Raw genomic sequence first — 24,386 nt, 5'->3', positions numbered from 1 at the left:
ATGAACCCAAGGGTTGTATACCTCTGCAGGATTTCACCTGCTTGACCCCTGAAGAGGAGAATTCAGCCAAACTCAGTGGCCTGAGCAGGCACTAATTTGGCCTAATCTAGGCCAGTCATGGAGGAGCAGAAGGATGGGAGAGGGAACAGCACATGCAGAGTGGCCTGGTGTGTGCAGCGGCTGGAGGAAGGCCCTGGGTGGCCCCTGATGGAGTGAGGGAGATACGCAGCAAGTCCCATTCCTGTCCTACCAGTGGTTCCCAGCCTGTGTCCCCTGTGATCAAGAGGGGCTGGGACACCCTTTCTCCTCTGGCCAAACGCGGAAGATTCCTAATGAGCCAGGCTAGGACAAGAAAGATATTTTTGCTACACTATTACTTGTCGCCTCTTCCAGGTCCACTTCCAGGTCTGCAGGACCCAGTCTCCATAAAACAGCCCACACGCCTTGGACGTTATGACCTTTGGTGTGGATTTCAGATCAGGGTGTGTAAGATCAGCTATATGGTCTTCACCCTTCCCAGCTTTCCCCCAGCCTCACAGTGAACACTTGTCTCATCTTTGCCTGTCCAGGATTCATATGTACACTGTTTGGTGTGGCACAAGCACTTGCCAACTAGAATAGACGCCAGGCACAGTAGAGCAGCATCTTGCTGGATTATGGAGAAGGTGGGGAAGGGAAGGGAAGAGGAGAGATGAGATGAGATGGCAGGAATGAGATTTTCTAATGTTTTAATCATTGGCAAGGCCATATGAGGGTCCATACCAGATAAATTTACCCAAGAAGAAAAATATTTGGAATTCAACTGAGAAATGCATCTGCTATGGACTAAATTTTTATGTCTGTCACTCTTTCCAAGTTCATATATTGAAGCCGTAATTCCCAATGTGATGATGGCATGTGAAAATAGGGAGGTACGTAGCCTTAGATGAGGTCATGAAGGTGGAACCCCACCAGAAACCTGGACCACAAAGCTAAGCATAGTGACCCAGCCTCTGACCTCAGTAAGAGAAGCTGACTCCGGAATAAAATCAGGTTCCCACAGAGAAGGCGCTATGCAGCCTGTTACAGAGCTCTGAGCTGGGCCAGGTAATTGTTCAGCTACTAAACTTTTCAGCTGATAGATCTTTGTTTGCCCCCACTTAAGATAAGCTGTAAGCTGTAAGCAAACAGAAAGGCAGAAAAGGACATGCTTTGCCAACATACCGTACTGCTAACATGCAGAATTTAAACGCTGCTTGCCAAGACCCATCCACATTGACACCTACTTGTTGCCTGGAGCCAAAATACAATGTCTTTAATCGTTGACCTAAAACCTGGGGTTGGTGGTGGGAAGTAACTCTATACTCTGAGACCTCAAATCATGGATCTCATCATCTCTTGTTCTTACTGTGTTTCCCCGAAAATAAGACCTAGCCGGACAATCAGCTCTAATGCGTCTTTTGGAGCAAAAATTAATATAAGACCCAGTCTTATTTTACTATAAGACTGGGTCTTATATAATATAATATAATATAATATATATAATATAATATATATAATATAATACAATATAATATAATGTAATATAATACAGGGTCTAATATAATACATAATATAATATATATAATATATATAATATGAATATAATATAATATAATATAATATAATATAATATATATAATATGAATATAATATAATATAATGAGATATAATACCAGGTCTAATATGTAATATGATATAAGACTGGATCTTATATTAATTTTTGCTGCAAAAGACATATTAGAGCTGATTGTCCGGTTAGGTCTTATTTTCGGGGAAACATGGTAGAATAAACGAAATAATTCTAGAATTGAACATTCTCACCCACCCCTCACACTCTCAAGCAGTGTTTCCCATGAAAACTTGTCACATATTAGAATCACCTGGGGAACTGTTAAAACTGTCAATGCCCAGACCATAGTCTGCATCAATGAACCACAGTCCTTGGGGTGGGACCCAGGAATCAGTATATTGCAAACTCCCCATGAGACAGTCACATATAAGAGCCAGTGATCTAAGGGTCCACTTCCCTTCATGCTGTACCTGACTGACTGTCATTCTCTCTCTCAAAGCCCACCCTCCCCTCAACCAGCCCCTGATGCCAAGAGTCAACATATAATGTATATTTTTTCTAAATGTCCATATAACGGAACCCATACAAGCCAACTCAAGTAAAGTAAGTGAGTGTGTGTGTGCCTGTGCGTGTGTGTGCGTGTGCGTGTATGGAGTATGATATAGTGAAAGGAGCCAGGAATTCCAGAAATGGGCCTTGATCTATCGCTCACTTTCTCTCCACTTGGTTAGCTCTGCCTCCTTTCTCTCTCCCACCTTGCTTCCTCTGCTTCCTCCCATGTTCTCCTCCCTCATCAAGCTGGCCACACACAGCTCATCATGTACCACTGCCCTTCACATGACTTTTACATGACCTTCCACTTCAGTCCCCTAACTCCGAAATTTTGAAAGAGAAATCGGACTGACCCAGGTCATCTTCTCAACCTACAATACACAAGTCTTAGACAGGTTGCTGACATCCTAGGAATGGCTACCTTAGGGTCACTTTCCATGGGAACACTTTCTCTATTACCTTTTGGGCTCTCTCTCCATCCTTTGTCCCTTCAGTCTTGCAAAAGGAACTGTACTGTTGTGATTCAACTGCCCCTTTCTGGTGTAGGGTCAATACAGATTGAGAAGAAATCTAATCTTCCCTGGTACAATAAAAGGAAGAAATTGTCTTCCTCCCTTTCTTAGAGCATTTACTATGTCGCACTTCTCATTATTAAATTATTTCTCTGGAACTCTGAAATGTAAATACATCTTTTTAAAAGCTAAATAAGCCCCTGGACATCTGTACAACTCAGAAACGTCTGAAGGTCCTAGAAACCACTTGTGTGGAACGTGAACAATAAGGGAGGTGGTGGCCCTACTTCCCAATTTCTGGGAGGGTAGGCGCCAACCTTTGGCAGGTGCCATGCCTCCCTCCAAGGTGCAAAACTAGCTCCTGTCCTAAAAGTACCAGAAGTTTCCTTTTCACTTTGGATAAAAGCAATAAGCTAACACAGATGGCCACGCCACAACTAGGACAATCATATGTGACACATGGTTCTGTCGAGTCCTCAGACCCGAGGACCAACAGTCATTTAGCTTGAGAACATATATGGAATGGGCTGAATCAGTCTGGCTACATAAGGGGGTGAGGTGTCATTCTGTCTTTGCAATCTGGCCATGGTGGGCAAGCCATATGACGATGACAGGAAGACTGGGCAGCAAAGGCAACTCAGGTAGAGGACGTCTACGATGGTCTAGATACCCAATTACCCAGTCGAGCAATGAGCAGGAGTTGGTTGCCATGGAGAATTAACAAAGGGACAAAATTTACAAATGTAAATTTTTGAGCAGATGAAAATGGCAGCTCCAGCAGTAACACCACCCATCACCACGCAGGCTCAAGGCGGGATGTGGGTGGCACCTTTTCTGTGGGCATTAAGTCCTGACCCCACGCTGGAAAATGAGAGCCCTTGTTCCCCCCACATTTAAGTCCTTTTTGGGATGAGGAAAACTGATTTGTTTCTTCAGTCAGCCATTAAAGAAAGGCAGAGATGGGGAGACAAAAGTGTTTGGGGAACAGTGCTCACATTTCCTGGCCAAGGGTCCTAGTGTGAGTGTCTGTCTACACAAGCTGGCTGTTTAGAGAAGTCTCGGACAACTCCCCGGTTCCAAGCCAGAAATCAAATAAAACAAAACAAAGAAAAAACCCATTATCTTAAAATCCAAATGAAATTGTACTTCCTATAAATACTCATGTGCTGATTCCTATTGTATTACTAATTGCTGTCAGTATTACAAACACCTCAGCTCTCTGGAATAAATGAAGGGAGAAAGGAGGGGTCGGGAGTGGACGAAGGCAAACCTCACCTACTTCACAAAGATGCTCCTTGGGTCCTGGTTTGGAAATTGAAGTTCCTGTCCCTACTGCCTCTTGTCCTTCTAACGGGAATCAGACTCGGCGTTTCCTATCAGGCACCAGTTTGGAGAACTCCCTGGAAATACATTCAGTATCACACGCTGGGACCCAAATGGCACTGCCTTTGCATTTCCCATGTTAATAAAATAAAACATTGGGAAAAATTATTTGTGTAAATTAAATTTTACAGCTATGGATCATGGCTTTTCATTCTTAAAAGAACTCCAGGAGGCCATCGATTACACTTCGTAGATGAGGAGAGCTGTATAGGAGCCCACGGCAAACCGGTTAACAGAAGACAGAATCGAACCTCCACAAGTCTTGTTATAGGGTTCTAGTGTCCCCAGATTTCAGTCACTGTATCATTCTTCGGTGAGTGCTGTGCCTGAGAAGCTGGCACGTAGGGAAGCTACTGAAACCTCATTACGCCCCACCCTCCCTGCCTGCCATTTACCTTAGCTGCTGAAGAAAGCCTGGGCTCTCCCTTTGCAGTGCATATTGATAGGACCCCATCAAACTTCCGTCAGCTTCCTATGGACATCCCTGCTCATGGGAACTTTGGCCTCCTGGTTGATTTTCCTTTCTCCTAGTTGTCTAGTTCTCAGCAGCCTAGGCCACCACTGATTGGCTGTTGCTAGGATAGGCATGGTCTTACCCTTCTCTCTCTTGCCCCACCGCCTGCCCTACCATTTCTCTCCCTCTCTATCGTCCTTTCATCTGTGCTCTCTGCAAAGACTTCAGGAAATGCTCATGGTTGACTGGCAGGATTGTGATGACGTCACTGGAGTTGTGATGTCAGTATATAGTGGTGCTCAGAGAGAGAGAGAGATAAGAAGTTATGCGTGAGGACTGAGTAAGGCTGTGCGTGGAGCTAGTTTGAGACCAGCATTGAATTCAGAACAAAGCCTGGTCAACACTGGTGCTGGTAGAAAGCTTGGAGCACAGCATGACCAAACCCTTGCATGAAATTGGATTTTGCCTTGCTGATTTCTGAATTCACAACAAGCTAATAGAAGAGGCTTTTAATTCAGAAAGCTGCACTCCAACAAATTGAAGAAATGTTGAGGGAATAAATTACCTTATCTATTTTTGACAAAGCATGAAAATTTGGTGTTATCTACTAAATGTACTGTTAAGAGATTTCAGTAATAAATGTCATTGCAGAAAAAGCATCAATTCCAAGAAATGTAAGCTATATATGAGCTCTTTGAAATGCCTAAGCCATAGGCAAAAATCACGACTAAGTACAGGATACAGTTATTGAATTATTGTCCAAGCAACTGAAAATAGTTCTAAATGGTGTTCAAAGTGGAAAGTTATGATACGGTCAGAACAGAATCCCACAAAGCACACGGAGTCTTGCTCAGGTGTGACTCTGGGAGCCCAGACTTCTGGCTGCACAGCAGGAGACATCCAGTGCCCTGCTCAGCCCAGTTTTTACACAAATGCTTCGGATCAGAGTGGGGCTCTCATAAGCCATTTCCTTGGGCATGCCCAGAATGCCTACTACCTAATGTTATACATCAGAGTGGAAGGTTCATGAACCATGGGTCTTCTCGCTCTGAGAAAATGCCAAGTCAGAGCCAGCTCTCCTGGTCTTTCAGATGCCCAAAACCTGCTTACCACATCTTCTTTGGATGGTGCTTTTGAATCGTGATGAAAAAGTCACATATGAAAGAAGCTCCTACACGGAAGACAATTTTTTCTTTCGTCTCCAGCTCATGGTACCTTGGATGGATTCGTGGTTACTGACGGTAAAATGTTGGGCAGTGCATTCTAATAACTGCCTTGTATTTGGACATTGCTTTGTTCACTTGTCATCATGCAACACAGCACCTTTCAGGAGATCATGTGAGAACTTCGCATATTCAACTGTCCTAAGAGAATGCCATTGGAGGCAGCAGTACCTACCATAGCTACAGATCATTTCAGCTAAATACTAGGCGCTTCTATGGTCTCTACAGATCACGTCAACCCCTCCCCACCAAAATTTGGGGTCTAAAAATTACTCACTTGCTTCTTAAATTGTGATTCCCATCTTCAAAAGTGTATAGTATTCTACTGAGACCAGAAGGGGTGTTCCTCAGGTTGGCATGCCCAATGGGCCACGAGGCACCCCGCCAGCCTCAGTAGAGTAAGATCCCAGACCTTTGCATTTCCCTGTCATATTGGGCTGCACGGATACTTCCGTTAGCCTGCAACCAAGGAAGTCATTTTTCCTGGTATTCTCTGCATGTTAGGCCACACTCACAAAGCTGTATTCAGTGCCGGCCATCAGACTTAAGAGCCATAAGGACAGCAGCACACCTGATTGGAAGGGAATGACCCAGCATGAAAGGCTGGCTCTGAGTGCAATAACCAAAGCTATTTAACCTGCAAAAGAAAACCCAGTGTGGGGAGTGGCCTAGTAGCCAAGGGTGACATGTGAGGATTATATTTATCTGTACATTCCCAAGGATCTAAAGAATGAAAGAAGGTCGATTTGTGATCACTAAAAAGGACCTCAGGAGACAGGTCATGCCTGGGCAGGGACCATCTGGGCTGTGTCTGGAGCTTGGGAGCTCCCAGCCGGACCCCTGGTTGAAAAAGGATGTGAAGAGTTCTAATCACGAGGCAGCAAATTGAACTTGATTCCCTTCATGCTCGTCCCAGCCCTGACTCCATGAATCAGCTCTCTCTCTTCCTTTCTGTCTTCCAGAGTGAGCTGCTGTCTCTTGTGCAAAACCAATCTGAGAATTCCGGGTTAAGCTCCACTGTGCCACCCATGTCCCCAACCCACAGAGGCACGGTGCTGGGTGGAGGCGGGCAGATAGGCTCGGAAGACTGCCACCGGCTCCTCCCGTGTGTGGGTTGAATTAGCTGCTCTCCCCGCCACCCCCAGGACGAACTTGTTCTAGGGAAGCGCACGCTGCCCAGAAAAGGCAACCGAGGCTTCGGCCCCAACAGGAGAGAAGGGACTAGAGAACTCTGTCTGAAGGGACTCTGAGAGAAAGCCGGTTCTGAAAGATTCTGGTGAGTTTCACGTCTGCCCCAGGCCAGACCCCAGGGTCTACACATAAGTCCCCCAAGTCCCCCAGGGGGAACATGGCTGTCCCTGATCTCTGCACTAAATGTGACCTGGGCCTCAGCCAAACTCTGTGTTTTTTCGTCCCAGAAAAGGGAGGATACAAGCCCAGTGAAATATCCCTCAAGTCTTTCTGGAGTCTGGGGTGTCCTACACACGGTTGGTTCTAAGGAACTGAAGACCTGGGTTCTGTCTGGGCTGTGCTCTGTCACTCACGAGACCCTGCACATGTCACCTCAAGACCTTGTTCTCCACATCGGAAAGTGAAGAAGCGGGGACTAGAGGGTCATCAGCTCTGACCGATCACTTACATTGTCTGAGATGTGACTTCACGGGTGAAGACACCTTACATCGTCAGCCCTGCCAGCTGCCCCCACCCCAAAAACACGCACAGTATGGTAACTTTCAATCCTGGGTCCATGACACCCTGGGCATGTCTAATCATTTCAAAATCTATTGAGATAGTTTCAGAAGAAGGAATTAACATGAATTGACTTTAACTTGAAAATGGATGATGTCCCACCCAATACTTTCTCTTCTCCCCTCTCCGTCCCTTGAGGAAGTCTAAGTGAAGGTTTGGGCACCACCAACCTAGAGGAAATTCTGAGCAGAGCACAGCATACTCAAGACAAAGAATCAGTTGGGAGTTTCTTCAATTTCAAACAGGAGGGAGGGATGGAGGCAGCATTTTTCCTTGTCCCAACACTACTCAGCTTGAGTTCTCCTCTGTCGCACCTTGCTTTGTAATGGCGAATCCACCCCAGGACCACATAGCTCAGTCAATGCTCAACTCATCCACAGGGTCCTCGGGAGACTCAGAGGCAGATGGACCAGCCAGAGGGCATCAGAATGAGGGAGCATCGCTCTGACAGACATCTCCCCCTCAACCCCCGCTTCTCCAGTATCAAACATCTGACTACATGTCAGGTGCCACCGCTGCCCTGGCTTTGCTATTTTCCATGTAGCCTAAGCTGAAGCCAGACTGGATCATTTTCATTTCTTTAAGCTTGCCCTGTTCCTTCCACCCCAGGGCCTTTGCACATGCTGCTCTCACTACGAAGAATCCCCTCCCTTCTTCACCAGGTTCACTGCTATTCATTCTTCGACCTCAGTTCAAGCATCACTAACCTCCCCAACTTTGTCAATTCTCCCTGTTAGACACTCTCACTGTTCTACATAGCTTTCATTCAAAATATTTATTATAATCGAATGTTCCATTCGTGTGTGCAATTATTATAAAAATCCCTCGCCAGCAGACAGACTCCGAAGGAAAGACCATTTCTGTTTAGGTAACTTGCACAGTGTCTGGCACTTAGTAGGTACTCAATAAATATTTTTAAATGAATGCTCAAATACCATATCAAGGGCCATAATGGCTGGTTGCTAATATATACTTATAGTAATAAGAATAACAAAAATAAACTCTAATAAAAATATACTCATGCTAATAAAAAGTAACTAGGCATGTGCTGCTGTTAAAAATATCAGCGTTCTTATTGTGAATGAAGCAGGAGGGACGTCATGAAGGATGCACTCATTTACACAACAAGCCATTTCTGAGTGCTTACTGTACGCAACGTACATGGGGGTTAACTGATTAAGAGACTCCTCTGTCCTCAAAGAGGTCACCATCTAGTACATATACAGAGAACACAAGGATATGCCACTCAGAACAAGATGCCCACTGGGTGGGAGAAGGGATTGGTAAATGGAAGGATTAAGAAAACACATTAAAATGAGACATTCATACAATGTTTCTATGCACAAATGAGAAAGGGGCCTTGGGATGGCTCTACAAACCCTAGGAATTCACTGAACAGGAAATGACCATTCTCTAGAAGATTCTAACTAAATACATTATTGTTGGATCTGACTGTGCTGGTGCCTGTCACTAATCCACGCCAGATACGCGATGCAGAGGGACTATAATGATTCATGTGTTTTTTTAAAAAAAGCAGTTGGGTAGGAGAGGCAGCACAGCACTGCTGGGTGGCAACTCAGTGACTGTCATCAGACACTTGTGCAATACTCCACGAGCAAGGACGGACAGGAGAGAACACCTGGGCAGATGGCAGGTGGAGAACAGGCAAGCAGGCGTTTATTTTCCCTTTACTTCCACGTATCTTGTTACATTTCAAGGAAACTTTAGACCCTACAATCTCACAACAATAAAGAGAACAGAAGGGGCACCTTCAATGGAGAACATACTCAGTTACATTTGTAAGGTGGGAAACAGCAAAGGGAAGGGTTAACTGAAGAAATACTACGGAGTGAGCTACATCCTGGAGTACCTGCAAAGGGGGCTACAGCCCCCTTCGTGAGTGTGAGTGTGTGTGTGTGTGTGTGTGTGTGTGCGCGCGCGCTGGGGGTGGGGGGCGAAGGAGACAGGCAGGGAGTCAGGGAGCTCCTCCTCCTAACAAGTAAAAAGAAAGGCCAACGTAAGTTCCAGGAAAAACCCACGGCCCCACAAGGAAAACCCCATACAGAGAAAGGCACACTCTGAACAGAACACTCTCAAACCAGGTGAGATCATATGTAAACGGCAGAGTAAAGAAAGGAGAAGGCTTTTGCATAGGACGTTCTGTGAGCATCAGCGAGACTCTCCTCTGTCAGCGTGTAAGTCCACAGGGTAATGTGCAAAGGAGATACGTAGACTGGGGATAGGAAGAGGAAACCGGCTTTAATCACGAGCTAGCACTTCCTAGCCGATTTTCTAGACACCAGGCACATGAAGCACTTCGATGAAATTCTTCAAAAATAAACTTAAATCTAGGCACCTTTTCACTTCCTCCCCCTACAAAAATGGGCTCCCTCCAAAAAAACTGCATTTTTAATCCAGTCCTTTGTCAAACCTAAAGACAACAAGAAATAAAAGGAATAAGCAAAATGTGGTTTCATGTAACAGGGCCAAGATAATCTAGACTTCTGGGAATTGTTGCTCTTCTGAGAAATGTTGCAATCAAAGCACAGGGTGGCCAAGGAGGAGGCATTTTCAAGTGTGAGCTGCTCGTTGTAAACACAACAGGAAGGATGAGGTAGGCTTAACGTAACAAATCGCAGCACAACATCTGCCACCTGAGCGAGACCAGTTACGTAGTCTGCGTGGACCTTTCGTTGCTCAACTGTCCCTCTAGAATGCAAGGCCTTTTGTCTTGGATGAATCTGTGCGTGTGCATGGGGATAGAAGGCGTAGGTGTCCCGGGGAGTATTTCTTTGTGTTTCTGCTTTGCAGGGCCAGAGTCTTCAAACTGAGAGCCAGACCTCTTACAGAAGCCTGTCCACAAATGTCCTCAAGTCCATGAAGAATTAATCACTGGCTGCTCTGTATGAATGAGCCCACATGTGACTCCATTGTGGTATATTTCACAAAGCATTGTCACCGTGTCATTGTAGATACTCTATCTCCTCTACTGGTTGGTGAATACTTGAAGGAAAGGCCCAACCATGGCACACTCATCACTGAATCCGGTACCTAGCACATCTGCAACATGACTATGCAGAAGACAGACAGAGACAGAGCGAGATTCTGAGTCTTCTGCCCCATTGTTTTTCCCCTTCATTTTTGGTTTTCGCATCATTAAGCACTTTTGGAAGTTATAAACTTACCTCCTAAGGATAACAGAATAAAAATTACCAACTACTCTGATAAGAAGAGACTTTGATTGGAAACCCACCTACATGCCCTCACCCACCTCCCCGTGCCGTACACTCCCCCTGGGTGACTTTGCCCCCCTTAGAGACTTCAGTGACACTGCCCTACCGATGACACGGGCACGTGTCAGTGTTTCCAGTGCAGCCCTTCCCCTCAGCTCCAGGCCACACATCTGACTACCTGCCTGCTGGACACCTCCACGTGGATGGTCTGCAGGCACTTCAAACTCAGCCAGGCCAACAATGAACTCCTGCCTCCTGCCTCCAGGCGCCCTCCACCCCCCATGACTACCTCTAATCTGAAACAACTCTGCCTACTTAAAGCCCTTCAATGCCACCCCCTCTACTACCTGTAGGATAAAGTCCAAGGTCTTTAGAAAAGCAGATGAGGCCCCTGGTCACCAGCACCCTTCTTCTCCTCCACGTTCCCCTCCCACTGCTCCCCTCCTCCCACCACACGCTCCGTGCTCCTTCTTACCTCCATGTCTGGCCAACTTACGCCTCTTTCAAGGCCATACATGGCTCACCTTGTCTTGGAAGCATTTTTTGAAATGCTGAGTTACAAACCCCGTATCTCTTCTACACAATGCCTGTGATAAACAGCAAGCCCTTTATGTTTAGGACTGAATGAACTCCCAATGTACACAGAAAGAACTAAGGCTTAGAGAGGTTAGCTAACTTGCTCAATGTCACGTGTGCCAGGACTTTGGACTCCTAAACCAGTGCCCCTGCTTAGATGGTAACAATTTTCTGTAATTTCGCCCTTGAAGCAGAAAATTCCTATTTTGACTCTCTTCTCCGTTATTTCCTGTCTTGTCACTAGATGAGCCTGTGAAGGGCCCAGGACAGGGCAAGTAGCAGAGACCTAACTGATTCTTTTCCCTGCCCTCTTCTCTTTATGCCACAGCCACTGGGGCTTAGCCTGGGGCTGGAAACCTGTTGGCCGTGGGCTCCAGGCCCCTGGGTCTGGAAAACGGGGGTTTGGCCATGGGAAGCAGCCTCAGACCACCTCATGACTGGCAGCCTGCACACTTACCCACAGGAGAGGGACACACTTACCGGGACTTCCTGCCCCTTCTCTCCTCCATAGAGGATGGTTCCCCTCACTCCAGGTTCAACTGCCACTAACTGCCCACAGGTCAGCATTCCTGGCCTCTGATTGGGCCCCGTCCCTGCCAATCCCCTCGGAAATAGAACTTCTCCTCACAGAGTTCCTGGGGCCAGGCCTTCCTCAGCAGCCTTCTTCCTGCATTTAACTGGGGCTTCTGGTCTCATCTCAAGGAAGACTCTCTCACTCTGGCCGGCATGGCACTAAGCCTCATGAGCCTCCAGCAAATCCCCTTTGTCCATGCTCTAGAGAAGTCCCTCTCTAGACTGAGCTCTTTGGGAGCGAAGACTGTTACTTTTATTCTATATCCCCATGGCTTAGGACAGGCCACAGAGAGACAACTAAGTGTTCAGGCTTTCTCACTTCTTCCCTGGACCGTCCTATAGCCCTTTCTTGAACGTCTCTACCTGCAAACTTATTACCTCACATCTATTCTCTACAGACAAGGGTCTCAGCTTTAAGATCTATGGGGTGTATAGCAAGTGGTAAGATGCTGCTGAAGCTGAAAGCATAGCTCCGGCCAGGGGAGTGCTCTAGGATGTAGGTTGGGACCACCACCCAAACAGCCAGGGCTCAGAGAGCCAGGGCAAGCAAGAGCATCTGGAAGCTGAAATGGGCGTGAGCGGTGGAGGTGGTGCTGGCCCTCAGCCTGCTGAACTTGGGGTCTAGGGAGAGCCCAGAAGACAGCATCCATGGGCAGAGCAGAGCGCAAAGCACTAAGTACAGTCGCAGAGACAATCTGAAGGGCCTGGCTAAGGTTTTGGGACCAGGCAGAGGTCAGTGAGACGAGGCAGGAGGACAAAGGAAGCAACAGGTGCAGGAGGGAGGAGCAGAATCTGCAGAAGGGCCCTGAGGGGCTGGGGCAGCTGCAGGGCTCTTATCAGATACATGTGGCACCAATGGCAGGAGTACTGACAAGAACCTTTCCTGTTGGGACAGGAAACTACAGAATGCTGCGTAATCAGGGAGGTGACAAAATCAAATCGATGCCTGGGGGAAGATGGATGCAGGGAGAAGAGATTAGAAGCTAGCCAAAATGCTCTTAGCCTCTTGGGGCTTCTCCAGCCTTTGGAAAGTGCCCCAGGCCAATGGGGCAGCCTCAGCTGAGCGGTGGGGTCCTGGTTTGGGGACTGCATCTGCCCACGGCACTCAGCCACCAAGAGTCTTTTCTCTCATCTCAAAATGTAACAGTATAATTAGGACATTCACAGTAACTTCACTCACATTAATGTTTGAAGACCACACATTTCGAATCCATCCAGGGTCTCTCATGATTGGAATCTGAAAAACAAAAACATTAGAAATTATTTCATGGAAATGTTCTGGAATTACCATATTTTTGCCCAAAGTTGTGAGGGAAAAATTAAGGATGCACATTATACATAGGTACTGTGTTTCCCCAAAAATAAGACCTAGCCAGACAGTCAGCTTTAATGCGTCTGTTGGAGCAAAAATTAATATAAAACCCGGTCCTATATTATATAAGACCCAGTAGTATATTATATTATATTATATTATATTATATTATATTATATTATACCCGGTCTTATATTATAGTAAAATAAGACCAGGTCTCATGGTAGTACTAATTCCGTATCTACATAAATGTTTTTAATTCTTTTATTTATTCTTATGAGTTAAAAGTGTACCTCTAGAAATCAATAACGATATCCATATGCAAAATAATATCCTGGAATATGATAATCAGTTTCGTTGAACTTACCACGAACTTGCAACGATGAAGAGTTATTGGCCTTCTATGATACGTAAATATCATAAATTTGTCACCGGTATGTCAAATTTCTTGTACCTTGTATCTGTTCTTGTGTTTTGTAATTATTTGTTATGTAAAATTTCTTGTACCATAATATGTTAAAAATAAATGCTAAAATTCCTTTATAATATAAAAAACAAGTACCTAAAAGTAAACAACTAAAAATTTGAGGGGCAACCAATGGCTCAGTTGGTTAGAGCATGAGCTCTGAACAACAGGGTTCCCGCATGGGCCAGTGAGCTGCGCCCTCAACAACTAGAATGAAGACAATGAGCTGCCACTAAGCCTCCGGGAACCCTGTTGTTCAGAGCTCATGCTCTAACCAACTGAGCTGGAGGCCGAGGAGCTGGCGTCGTTAGTGTGAGGTCTGGGCAAAACAGGGTGCTCTATGAGGTCATAAATCTCTCCCCCCTCCTTCATGCCATCTTCTGGTCCTTCCTAAAGCGCATGTGACCTATCAGTGAAACTTCAGGAGATAAGGCAACGTGGAAAATTGCGGGGATGTGGAGCCAGGGGACATGTCTTCAAGTGCTGCCTCTACTGTTCCTTAGCTGTCTGCCCACTCGGGCTTGTTTTCTCACGTGTAAAGTGGGCATAACAACAACCCTGGGGCTGACAGATGTGCTGTGAATAGTCCATGCGGGTGAAGGGCCAAGCCTAATACACCATGAGCTATGGTGACGATTGGGTGGCATTGTCTGAGCAAGTAGGACCTGCACAGTGCGTGTGTTGGCAGGTGCCCTGATTAGAGCTTCCAAAGGGCTGTCACACTGGTGTCACCCAGCCTGCCCAAGGGCCGGGCTGAGCTTTCCTAGGCCTTCAGTTAGACTTGCGTGGTGCTCAGAAACATATGCTCTGACTTCAAGTAAAACAGCCCCAAATCAACAACCCTTGAAGCCCCTCACTCCTATGTCCCTTGTCCTGGCACTGCCTCTCCCTGTCACCCGACCTGCTCTCCACCTGATGCATTGAGCCTTTCCAGCCCTTATTGTTGAGTGGCTGGTGGTTCATGGCGCTGCTTTACATTGTTATTTACTGAGTTTCTTTCAGGGACCATGTACTTCACTAGGTAGTGGGAATGCAGAGATGGGTAAAATACAAATCTTGTCCTCGAATCACTCGTAATCTAGTGTGGGGAGGGGGGCAGGAATTCATGTAGAAAAGTTTGTCGTGGCCAGGGGTGGTGTCAGGACATGCCCGGATGCAGTGGGGGCACAGGAGGGAGCCAACAATCTGCCAGTGGGGAACCCAGGGAAGGCTGTGTGCCATCCAGAGATGACATCTAGCTGCTTCTGAAGGTTAAGTGGGGCTCTCGGAGAAGGGAGGAGGGAGAAAGGCCACTTCAAGAGGAGAAGAAAGCGTGTGCAAAGAAACAGAGGCATCACACGTGTGTTTGGGGAACGGCGAGGCAGGCACCGTGTCTGGGGAGTGGTTGTGGCACATGCACGTGGGCATGGAGTAGCCCTGGGCGGAGCCTATGGTCAGGAGACAGGGGTCGAGTGGGGCCATTTTCTTCTTTCTTTTTTTTTTTTTTTTTTAATACCCTTCTCAAATAAAATCTTTTGCAGGAGCCCATATGTAAATAGACAGAAGGGGCACTGCTAGGGTCACACCAAGGAAGGGGCTTGGAGTCCGCATTCCGGGCTAGAGACCCCGAGGCTTCAGAGAACACACTTTGAGAACAACCACAGCACGAGAAGGGAGCCACAGAGAAGCAGGGGGCTTGGGTCTGTGTTGTGCAAGAGTCACTCTGGCATTTGTAATGGAGGCAGAGAAGGGAATTTAAAGGTGATTCCCGCAAAGGAGGGCCGGGGTGTGAGGGAGGTGACAACAGTCGGGGGAAGGAAGGGGGTGCTGTGAGCCCCTCCTGCTGGTGGGATCTCCTGGGCTGGTGAGTAGCTTGGTTGGGGGTAAGGGGTTCGGTGAAGAGGGAGACCTTTGAGGATGACTGAAGTTTCTGGCCCTGGGTGACTAGGTAGATGATGATGTCACTAACTCAATGAGGAAAAGTGGAAGGATCAATTTGGGGAGGACTGTTCTAGACTCCTGGAACCACAGCTGAAATAAAAAGGACAGGTTTCCTATAAGACAGAATCTGGGAAAGAAGTCAGATACGAATCAAGATTCTACCCAAGTCTGGATCCTTGTGGGGAAAGTGGGGCAAGGCAACTGGTTTCTTCATCTATAAATTGCTTAATATGGCAACTAATTCAGTCCTGGTTTCAACTGAACAGTGCGTTGGAAGCACTTCTTGGAATCCAGTTATGACTTCTGTTTCAGCCCTTTGGAATATCACAGCATGCTGCAAAAAATCATGCAAGTTGGGCACAGACTTTCTGGACCATCCAACTCAAATTCCTCATGGGGACAAGCACAGCCAGCCGCCTGCCAGCATGGCCTGGGTACAATAGTCACACTGATTACACGCCACGAGGTAGGCCGAAAGGCTGGCAGCAGCTTCACTTCACAATGCTTGGGTTTGGTCCCAGTTAAAAACGAAGTTTCAAGTCAAATGTCAAGTCTATATTTTTACTGCCATGGGAGCAATGACTCTGACCCCCCAAGAGTTTGCTCTGATTTCAGAGATTAAAGATAAACACAAGAACACCAAAAATGGTGAGCCCATGTATTTCAACAATAATTTCTCTCAAAGCTAAGAAAAAAATAATCTCATTCCACTGACAGCCATCTGTTGTCAATAAAAATTCTATCACCCAATGGGAAGCCCAGGCTTTGGACCCTGGGCACCAGCAGTTAGCAACCTTAGTGAAAACCACACATGAGCCTGGATTTGAAGCCCAGTTCTCCCACTGAGAGCTGCGTGGCCTTTAAGGAATTTATCGTTTCCAAGCCTCAAAGGCTCCACCTCCAAATATCATCACGTTGGAGATTAGGCCTTCAACGGATAAATGAGGGGGCACACAACATTCAGGCCAAGGCAGTTCCATATGTTAAAACTTAAGTGAGGGACAAAAGGAAAAAAAGAGTTGAGAATGAGGCCAACGCAAGCATGCCTTTCACTGAGCCCTTCTTATTTAGAACAGAAAGGCGACTCTGCCACCAATGCCTAAAGAAGAGCCCAAATAGTTTACAGTTCATGGTATGACTGAGCCAGTTGTTCAGAAGCTGCTCACTAATTCCTGACATCGAGTCTTTCACTTTTGACTGTCATCCGGGAACGGCAACTAACATCTACCGTATGCAGTGCGTTCTTGTTTTACACAGTGTCCTCTCTTTTGATTCTTACATCAATTCTATGAAGTAACTATTTCACTGTCATCCTTTCTTTACAGGTGAGGAGACTGAGGCTTAGAAAGACTTCAGGGAAACTGCTCCACTGTTGACCTACAGGTCAGTATTTCCGGTCCAGATCTTGCCCCTCAGTTCCAGGCCACACATCCGACTACCTACCTGCTAGATACCGCCACGTGGATGGTCTGCAGGCACTTCAAACTCAGCCAGGCCAACGGGCTGTAACCTGGGTCCCCCGGAGGTTGCCAAGAATAGTGTAGAAATGGAAAGAGAGAATCTGTAGTCGCGGACTTGGATCTAAGCCCTGGTCATAATACTTTATAGGGCTTGGGCTTGGGCAGGTCACTTCATGTCTTAGAAATTCCTTGTCTTCAATTGCAAAGTGAGGTTACTGTTACTTCCTCCATATTCAAAGCTAGCTAGCCAGGGAAGGCGGAGTGCTCGTGATGTCCCATCTCTCTGAGGCACTCTCTGAGCCCGTGGGATGACATTGGGCCCCCTGGATAATCCAAGATAATCTATTTTAAGGTCAGTGTCGAGTCATCTTAATTCCATCTGCAACTTTAATTCCTTTTTACCATGTAATTAACAAATTCACAGGTTCCGAGGATTGGGACGTGGACATGTTAGGGGAACCACTGTTCTTCCCGGCATGGCCTCCTCACAGGATCACCCACATCTCCTTTTGCCTTGCTGCAGGTCACTCTCCACGCTGCAGTCAACATCGTCTTTCTGAGACACAGTCTGGTATGTCACCCCCATGATTAAAACCATTCCAGTAAAAATAAGAACTATATACAACTTTTAAACCCTTCCTTATCTTGGTGAACAAATTTCCCTCCACTTCCCAGTCTCAGTTCCCACTGCTTCCTTTGATCCCTCTGACCCAGTCACACTGGCCTTTCATCCCCTTTCTATTCCACTTTCTCTCTCCAGTCTCGGGCCTTTGCACATGCCATTCTCTCTGCCCAAGATACATTCCCGCTGTTTCCATACCACTCATCCCCTAGACCACAGCAAGTGTCACCTCCTCAGAGAAGCCGTCCCTGGCCTCCTCAACTTGCTCACATCACAACTATACCCTCCCTACACTTTTGTCACTCTTTCTTAACACAGTGTGCAAAGTGACATTTGTTTGTCTAATGACAGCTGACTCCATAAGGGACAGTGTCTGTGGTTCTATCACTCTGCCCCCCATAGGGTCCACCACATGGTAGATAGTCAATAGATAATCATTGAATGGAAGAACGAAAGCATGGCATTCTCAATATACCAATGAGGATATACAGTGGCCCTCAGAGAACGCCGGGGACCAAGGTCACACAGCTAGCAAGTAGGGGTGGGGGAGCTGGGACCTGACCCAGGTTGGACTGACACCGCTCCATCTGCCTCAGGCTGCTGGACGGGAGAGGTGCTGCGGACAGTCTTATTTTTGTACTTTTCCTAAGGGGAAGGTGGCGTTGGTCCCTGCAGCTACCTGAGATGGAACTTCCAGAACAGAGGCCCTCCCCCATAAACGACCCCTAGGTCAGGCTCTTCCTTAAGCCTCATATTTCATTTGCAGCCCCCTGGGAAGGCAGTTGAGGGAGGTGGCACACTTCCCAGCCCAGCCCAAGTTGCCCCCTGCTTCAGGCCAAGATGCAACCCAGTGTGCTTAGTAGGGAAGGCGTACGTGTCACGTGGGGCAGAGGCTGTGCATGTGTGTATGTGTGTATGTATATGTGCGTGTGCGCACGTGTGCATGTATGTGCTTTTGTGTGCATGTGTGTGCAGGTATGTGTGCATGTGTGTGCATGACTGTGTGTGTATTAGACTACGGGTGACTTCAAATTCCTTTCTCCTCCTGCCACTGACAGTCTAACAGCCCTCCCCTTAAATCTGAGCTAGCCTAAGTGACTTGCTTGCTTAATAATATGCAGGACAAATGACGTTCTTCAACTCCTGAGGACAGGTCTTAAGAAACCTCCCAGCATCCCCTCCATTCTTTGCCATGGTCTTTATGAGGGATGCCAGCTACAGTGTCAGAGGTTGGACTACCCTGAGATGCCATATCTGAGAGCCCCTGTGTAGGCTCTCCTGTCAACAGTCCCAGCTAAGTGGCCTTGTAGCCACAAAACACGTGAGGGACGCCATTGTGATCCTCCAGACCAGACCATCCAGTCAGGTTCCACTCAGTAATGCACGAGGATTAGAAGAATCAACCAGCCAAACCCTGCCCAAACCCTGACATAAGACGTCACGAGCCGTCATAAAATAGTTGTATTAAGGCACTAAGTTGCCAAGCAGATTGTTTTGGAGAACTAAATAGCTAGTACAGAGCATGTGTGCTTGGGAGGAGGGGCCTGAATTGTAGTCTCTACATGTTTGTATGTAAAATTGCACCTGTGTCTTTCTTTCATGATGCAGAGCATGCCTGGCTTCGCAACATGTCTATGTGTTTGCTCTGATCGATACACTTTGTGCTTCTGTGTGTCTATGTGTGTTTATGTGTGCCTCTGTGTGTGTGCAGGGCCGACTCTCCCATGTGAAATCCTATGTCAGCGCTTAATGCCGTCTTTGCCTGTTTAAGAACCCAGACAGACTGTAAATGTATGCACGTGTGTGTTTATGTGAGGAGAAGTTCTGATTGGAAAACAAGGACATAGCCCCTAATGAGTGGGTTCCAATGAGGAATTCATTCAATACAGGCCATCATGACCCCCCACTGTTTGCCAGGCACTGTGCCAGGAGCCAGGAATTTGGAAAAGAAGACCTGATACAGGAAGCTGGGCAAGGCCAAGGGCATAGCAGAGACTCTGTGAGGATCAGGCCAGGATTAGAGCCCAGGGTGTCAGCCAGTTATGTGGGCTCCTGGGCACCGTGAAGCCCTGGATTCCACACTTGTAAGACTGGTCCCTCCAAGCCCATGAGTGGGCAGCTCAGAGTCAAGTCATGCCCCCACTCCAGTCTCCCCTAAATGGCAGCAGTTCCTGGGGATTTCTCATGGGATAGTACCCTGTTTCCCCCAAAATAAGACCTAGCTGGATAATCAGCTCTAATGCGTCTTTTGGAGCAAAAATTAATATAAGACCCGGTTTTATTTTACTATAATATAAGACTGGGTTTTAATATAATATAATATAATATAATATAATATAATATAATATAATATAATATAAATTATATAATATAATACAGTACAATATAACATAATATAATATAATATAATATAATATAATATAATATAATATAATATAATATAAATTATATAATATAATACAGTACAATATAACATAATAACATAACATAACATAATATAATATCAGGTCCTATATTAATTTTTGCTCCAAAAGACACATTAGAGCTGATCGTCCCGCTAGGTCTTATTTTCAGGGAAACAGGGCAGTAAGTGTTCAGCGAAACCCAGTTGCACAGTGAGTCAGGTACATTTGGGAACATCAGGTAAAACAAAGAGAAAGATTGTGTTTTCCTACATAGATTCTCAGTGCCCTTATTACATCATTGCACGCCGTCAGTTTCCAAGAGGGAATATAGAACGCAGTATTTCCCAAAACCACGTAAGCATGCAACCCCTTTTTCACTGAGCAAATGATGGTCTTTGTATCTCAGATAACTCATTCGGGAGAAATTCTGCTGCAGAAATACCAGGTGTTGTGTCAGACTCTGGGGGGCCAGTCATCCACATGTCCCCTCCCCACCCATCCCCCTGTGGAAGATAAGGTCATGGTTTCAAGCAATTCAAGTCTGACAAGGGAGATTTATGGAAGAAGCCACGTGAAGGCTGGGATGGAGGGAGGGCAGTAAAAATAAGTGGCTAAACAGGAGTGGGTGTTTGTGCCATAGTGAGGAGAGAGAGCGGGACAGAGAGACAGAGACAGATTGAGGCCAGAGTGAGGGAGCCGGGCCAGCCTGCTCTGCTAACATCTCAGCTCACTCCTCCCACGGTTCTCATTGCTAAGGTTTCTTTCTTAGAAAGGCCATGCCATGCAAGCCAAGGTTTGTCTTTCTTACGTATCCATGTTACGTGGTGTATTAACCATATCTTTTCTGTATTTTGATGCTTTAATATTTAGGGCCTTGCTGACCCTGGAGAGACCGCCCCTCCCAGGGCTAGCCAAGGAGAGAAACCAGTGTCATTACTGTGCCACAGGACACCTGCTCTTGTGATTAAAAAGAAGAAGGAGCAATGTCTATGTATTTGTTTTCTTAAGAATACACACTGTAGGGAGCGGGCTGTTAGCTGACAAGGCCTTGCAGCCTGCAAGGTCACCCATGGGAAGCCTCGCCTCAGCAATCTGCCAGAAAGTACAAGATAACACTAATGCAGCCACAGACATGCAAACTGGCCAATACACAAAACAAAATGTTCTAATAATACCTGCTTGTTCTGCTAATATTTGTTTGTATAGATAACTATTCTAAAACTGTATAAAAACTGTGTGTGAAATAAAGACTGCGCCACTGCTCCGCCATCCGTGGACGGTGGACATCCCGATCCCAGCTTTCCTGTCTCTTGTGTCATTTTTCTATCTCCTCGCCCTTCCCCCTCAGCTCAGCCCTCCTGGCCGCATGGGCCGCGGCAGACACCTCTTACTAGTGACCCAGCTGAAATCCAGCTCTCTGTAATCAGTTTCTTCTTCAGGTTCCAGGGCTTGATGACATTTATGAGCGTGCCTTTCATATGTAAGCCACCCAACCCACAGCTCACAGCCAACCACCTTCCTGCCCAGGCTCTCACACCCTGGGCCCTAATCACTGAAGGGCTAGGTCCCATGTCGCTAGGGACAGTCCCTGAGCCCCAGACACACTGAAATCGTGCACACTAGCCAGTCCTAGCTGCTTCCCCTGCCTGTCCATTCCTTCCCCATGGAAACCACAGTAAAGGCTCATGCCCACGTCTTCCCTTCGCTCCCCATACGGCCCTGCGTGGAGTGCCATGCCTCCTGTTCACAGGGATCTGAGTACTTCAAACTCCTTCTTGCATGGCAGTCATTTCTGTGGCTTACGATACCTAAATAAAACAAATGTCGGGTGCCCTTAAAACACACGGCATCCTGAAGCCCCAAGACCAGGAGAGACGCAATTATAACATGAAGACATTGATTTACGTGGCAGTGGGGGGCGGGGAGTGTACAAAACAGTTAAGGAACAGGTTTAGTACAACCACCCCCAAACCAAACAGATACCAACCAACCAGAAAGGGCACATCAACCCTGGATACACCAATACGGAACGCAAGTCCCTTCCTCTGTAAAATGGGTAAGGATATATTGTTGCTGTTAGGATTAAGTATGAATGAATTTAAAACACTGAGCACAGAAACCGGTACCATTATGCGTTCCATAAAAGTAACATTTTATTTGTATTATTACTATTACTATTACTACTACTACCATCACTACATATAACGAAGGGGCAACAGCTTGGTCCAGTTACTCATTCTCATCGAGAGTCTACCGCCTGGGCCAGGTGCTGTGGACAAGCTCGAGTGTTGTTGTAATTCAGGGAGAGAGACCAGTGAGGACTGGATTAGTCCAACCCAGTCATACATTAATGAAGCATCTACTATGTGTCATGCCCTGTGCTAAGCACTGAGTTCATCACCGGGGCAATTACAAAGATGACTAAGACACGAGCACTTGCATTATTCATAGTCTAGCAGGAAAAACAGGTGCAGAAACAAATCTCTATAATCCCCCCCGATGTGTGCTATCACGGGGCATGAAGAAAGTGCTGGGGTGGCCCAGCAGGAGAGAAATCCCCCAGGGAACAATGAAGGAGGCTCAGGGAAGACATCCCAGAACATCTGGGTATTGACGATGACGCAGGAGTTCACCAGGCCAACAAGGGAAGATGTGGCCTGCAGAAGCTTCAAGCAGACACCAATAACCTTGGCATTGTTGCAAGCAGTGAGGAGACAAGAATACAGAGTGAGTGTGGGCAGCAGAAAGAGAGAGGACCCTGCAAGTCAGGCAGAGGAGTTAAAGACCAAGATGGAAAGAATCAGGTGCCACCGCGGCGTTCTGTGCAGGATTTTTGTGACAATGATGCAAGCCATGGTCCAGAGGAGGGCCAGAAGCCCAGGTGGGCGCAGTGGCTCTGGGGAGGGGAGGTCTCAGCCACCATTAAGCACCAGCCGCATGCTGAGTACAGTGCTGGCCATTTATGTGGGAGCCTCCGGGAGCCTCACTGCCTCCCAGTGAGGTCGTCTCACCAGCATTAACTTCGAAATGAAAAAGCTGAGGCTCAGAGCAGCTTTATATGACCTGACTGACGTCACCCACCTTGGAAGTGGCCGCACCGAGACCCAACCCAGGACTGTCTAACCCCAAAGTCTTTGCTCTTCCCTCTCTATGATGCGCCTTCAGAGGGGCAGGGAGGAGGTGCTGAGGTAGCTGCAGCAGCCCATAAGGAGGGAGCCAGGCATCCAGCCAGGACAGGGAGAAGGCACAGTGTGGGGGAGGTCAGGATGAGAGAGGCTGTAACGGCCACACGAGCCTGGCTTTGGGGCAGCCTTGATACTCAGCCCACCCACAATGCCCCGCGGGCACCTGGCTGAGGTTGGTCAACCTGGGATACAACCTGTGTTTCTGCACTTGGGCAGACTCTTGGGGCTACACTTGAGGAAGACCGAGTTCTTGAACTGCAGCTGACCATGAACTGTGGACACCATGCCTTCAGCCCCTAGTCACACCTGACACGTGGTGACCATTAGAGACTGCACTTAGAGGGACTTCAACCTGTGGACCAAGGCAGACCGATGGCCAATTATGCATCTTCCTCTGGGTGGAACAATAATGCCCACCTACTACGTGCCAGGTGCTGTGCCAGGCGCTTTCCATAGTAAAGTCCTGTCCTTCTGTCATTCTTCTCTAAGCATTGTGGGTATTACCATCCAGTTTTTTATTGAAGAAGCTGAATTTCACAAAGCTTGAGTAATTTTCCCGAGGCCATAGAGCAGATGTTCTTTTTCCTCTCTAAATGGCGCTTCCCCCTTTGTCCTGATGGCCTGCTCCTTGTCACCCTCCGCCAAGGTGCCCAAGTTTACAGGCACAGCATTGGGCAACTTAAAAACCCAGGTTTTAAAAACCAGGCCCTGATCCATCTACTCAAACGTAGGTGGGTTTCTCTGCAGAAGCAACAACAACAAACATGAAGAAACTACCCCCTCTGAAGACATCAGATCCACGTGATATTGTTCCTGCATTTTGTAGAACTGGCGGCTGATCTGGGAGCCACTCACAATGGCCCTGATTCTGGGACTTTTAAAAAAAGAACTCAGAGCAAGGCCCTTGACCTTGGGTACATTCAGTCCCTTCTACGGAAGCACCTGGTCTCTTGAGACAGCTGCAGTGAAGCTGGTCCCCAGCCAGGCTGGAAATCAGGCAGGGGGAAGAGGTGGCCTCAGAGGAGCCAGGACACAGCAGGACACCATGTGCCCCCACTCCTCCAGGCTCCCGCCAGAGACAACAGACGCCCCGTCCCTGTGGATTCGGGACCTGCGGGGAGGGGCACTGGAGGAAAAGTCGTCCATTGCTTCAGAGAAAATGACATCACC

At 47.2% G+C, this 24,386-nt stretch overlaps 1 protein-coding gene and 1 long non-coding RNA gene across 9 annotated transcripts in view; one reads left to right on the top strand and one right to left on the bottom strand.

The window, feature by feature from the left end:
* Positions 1-24,386, bottom strand: part of LPIN1 (lipin 1) — a 111,421-nt gene that overhangs the window by 72,672 nt on the left and 14,363 nt on the right. For all 8 annotated transcript variants that reach the window (XM_019751161.2, XM_074331697.1, XM_074331698.1 and 5 more), the window contains exon 2: positions 13,027-13,083. In XM_019751161.2, coding sequence (XP_019606720.2) covers positions 13,027-13,083 — 57 coding nt within the window. The remainder of the gene's footprint in view (positions 1-13,026; positions 13,084-24,386) is intronic.
* LOC141571807 (uncharacterized) lies at positions 16,863-21,300 on the top strand. Its single transcript, XR_012496864.1, has 3 exons — positions 16,863-16,927; positions 17,429-17,575; positions 20,902-21,300. It is a non-coding gene; the product is annotated as an uncharacterized LOC141571807 (long non-coding RNA).

This window comes from Rhinolophus sinicus, linkage group LG05 (assembly GCF_036562045.2).
Source record: "Rhinolophus sinicus isolate RSC01 linkage group LG05, ASM3656204v1, whole genome shotgun sequence".
NCBI classification, from domain to species: domain Eukaryota; kingdom Metazoa; phylum Chordata; class Mammalia; order Chiroptera; family Rhinolophidae; genus Rhinolophus; species Rhinolophus sinicus.
Note: the sequence above shows the minus strand (reverse complement) of the source record. Positions and strands in the feature narration are given on the sequence as shown.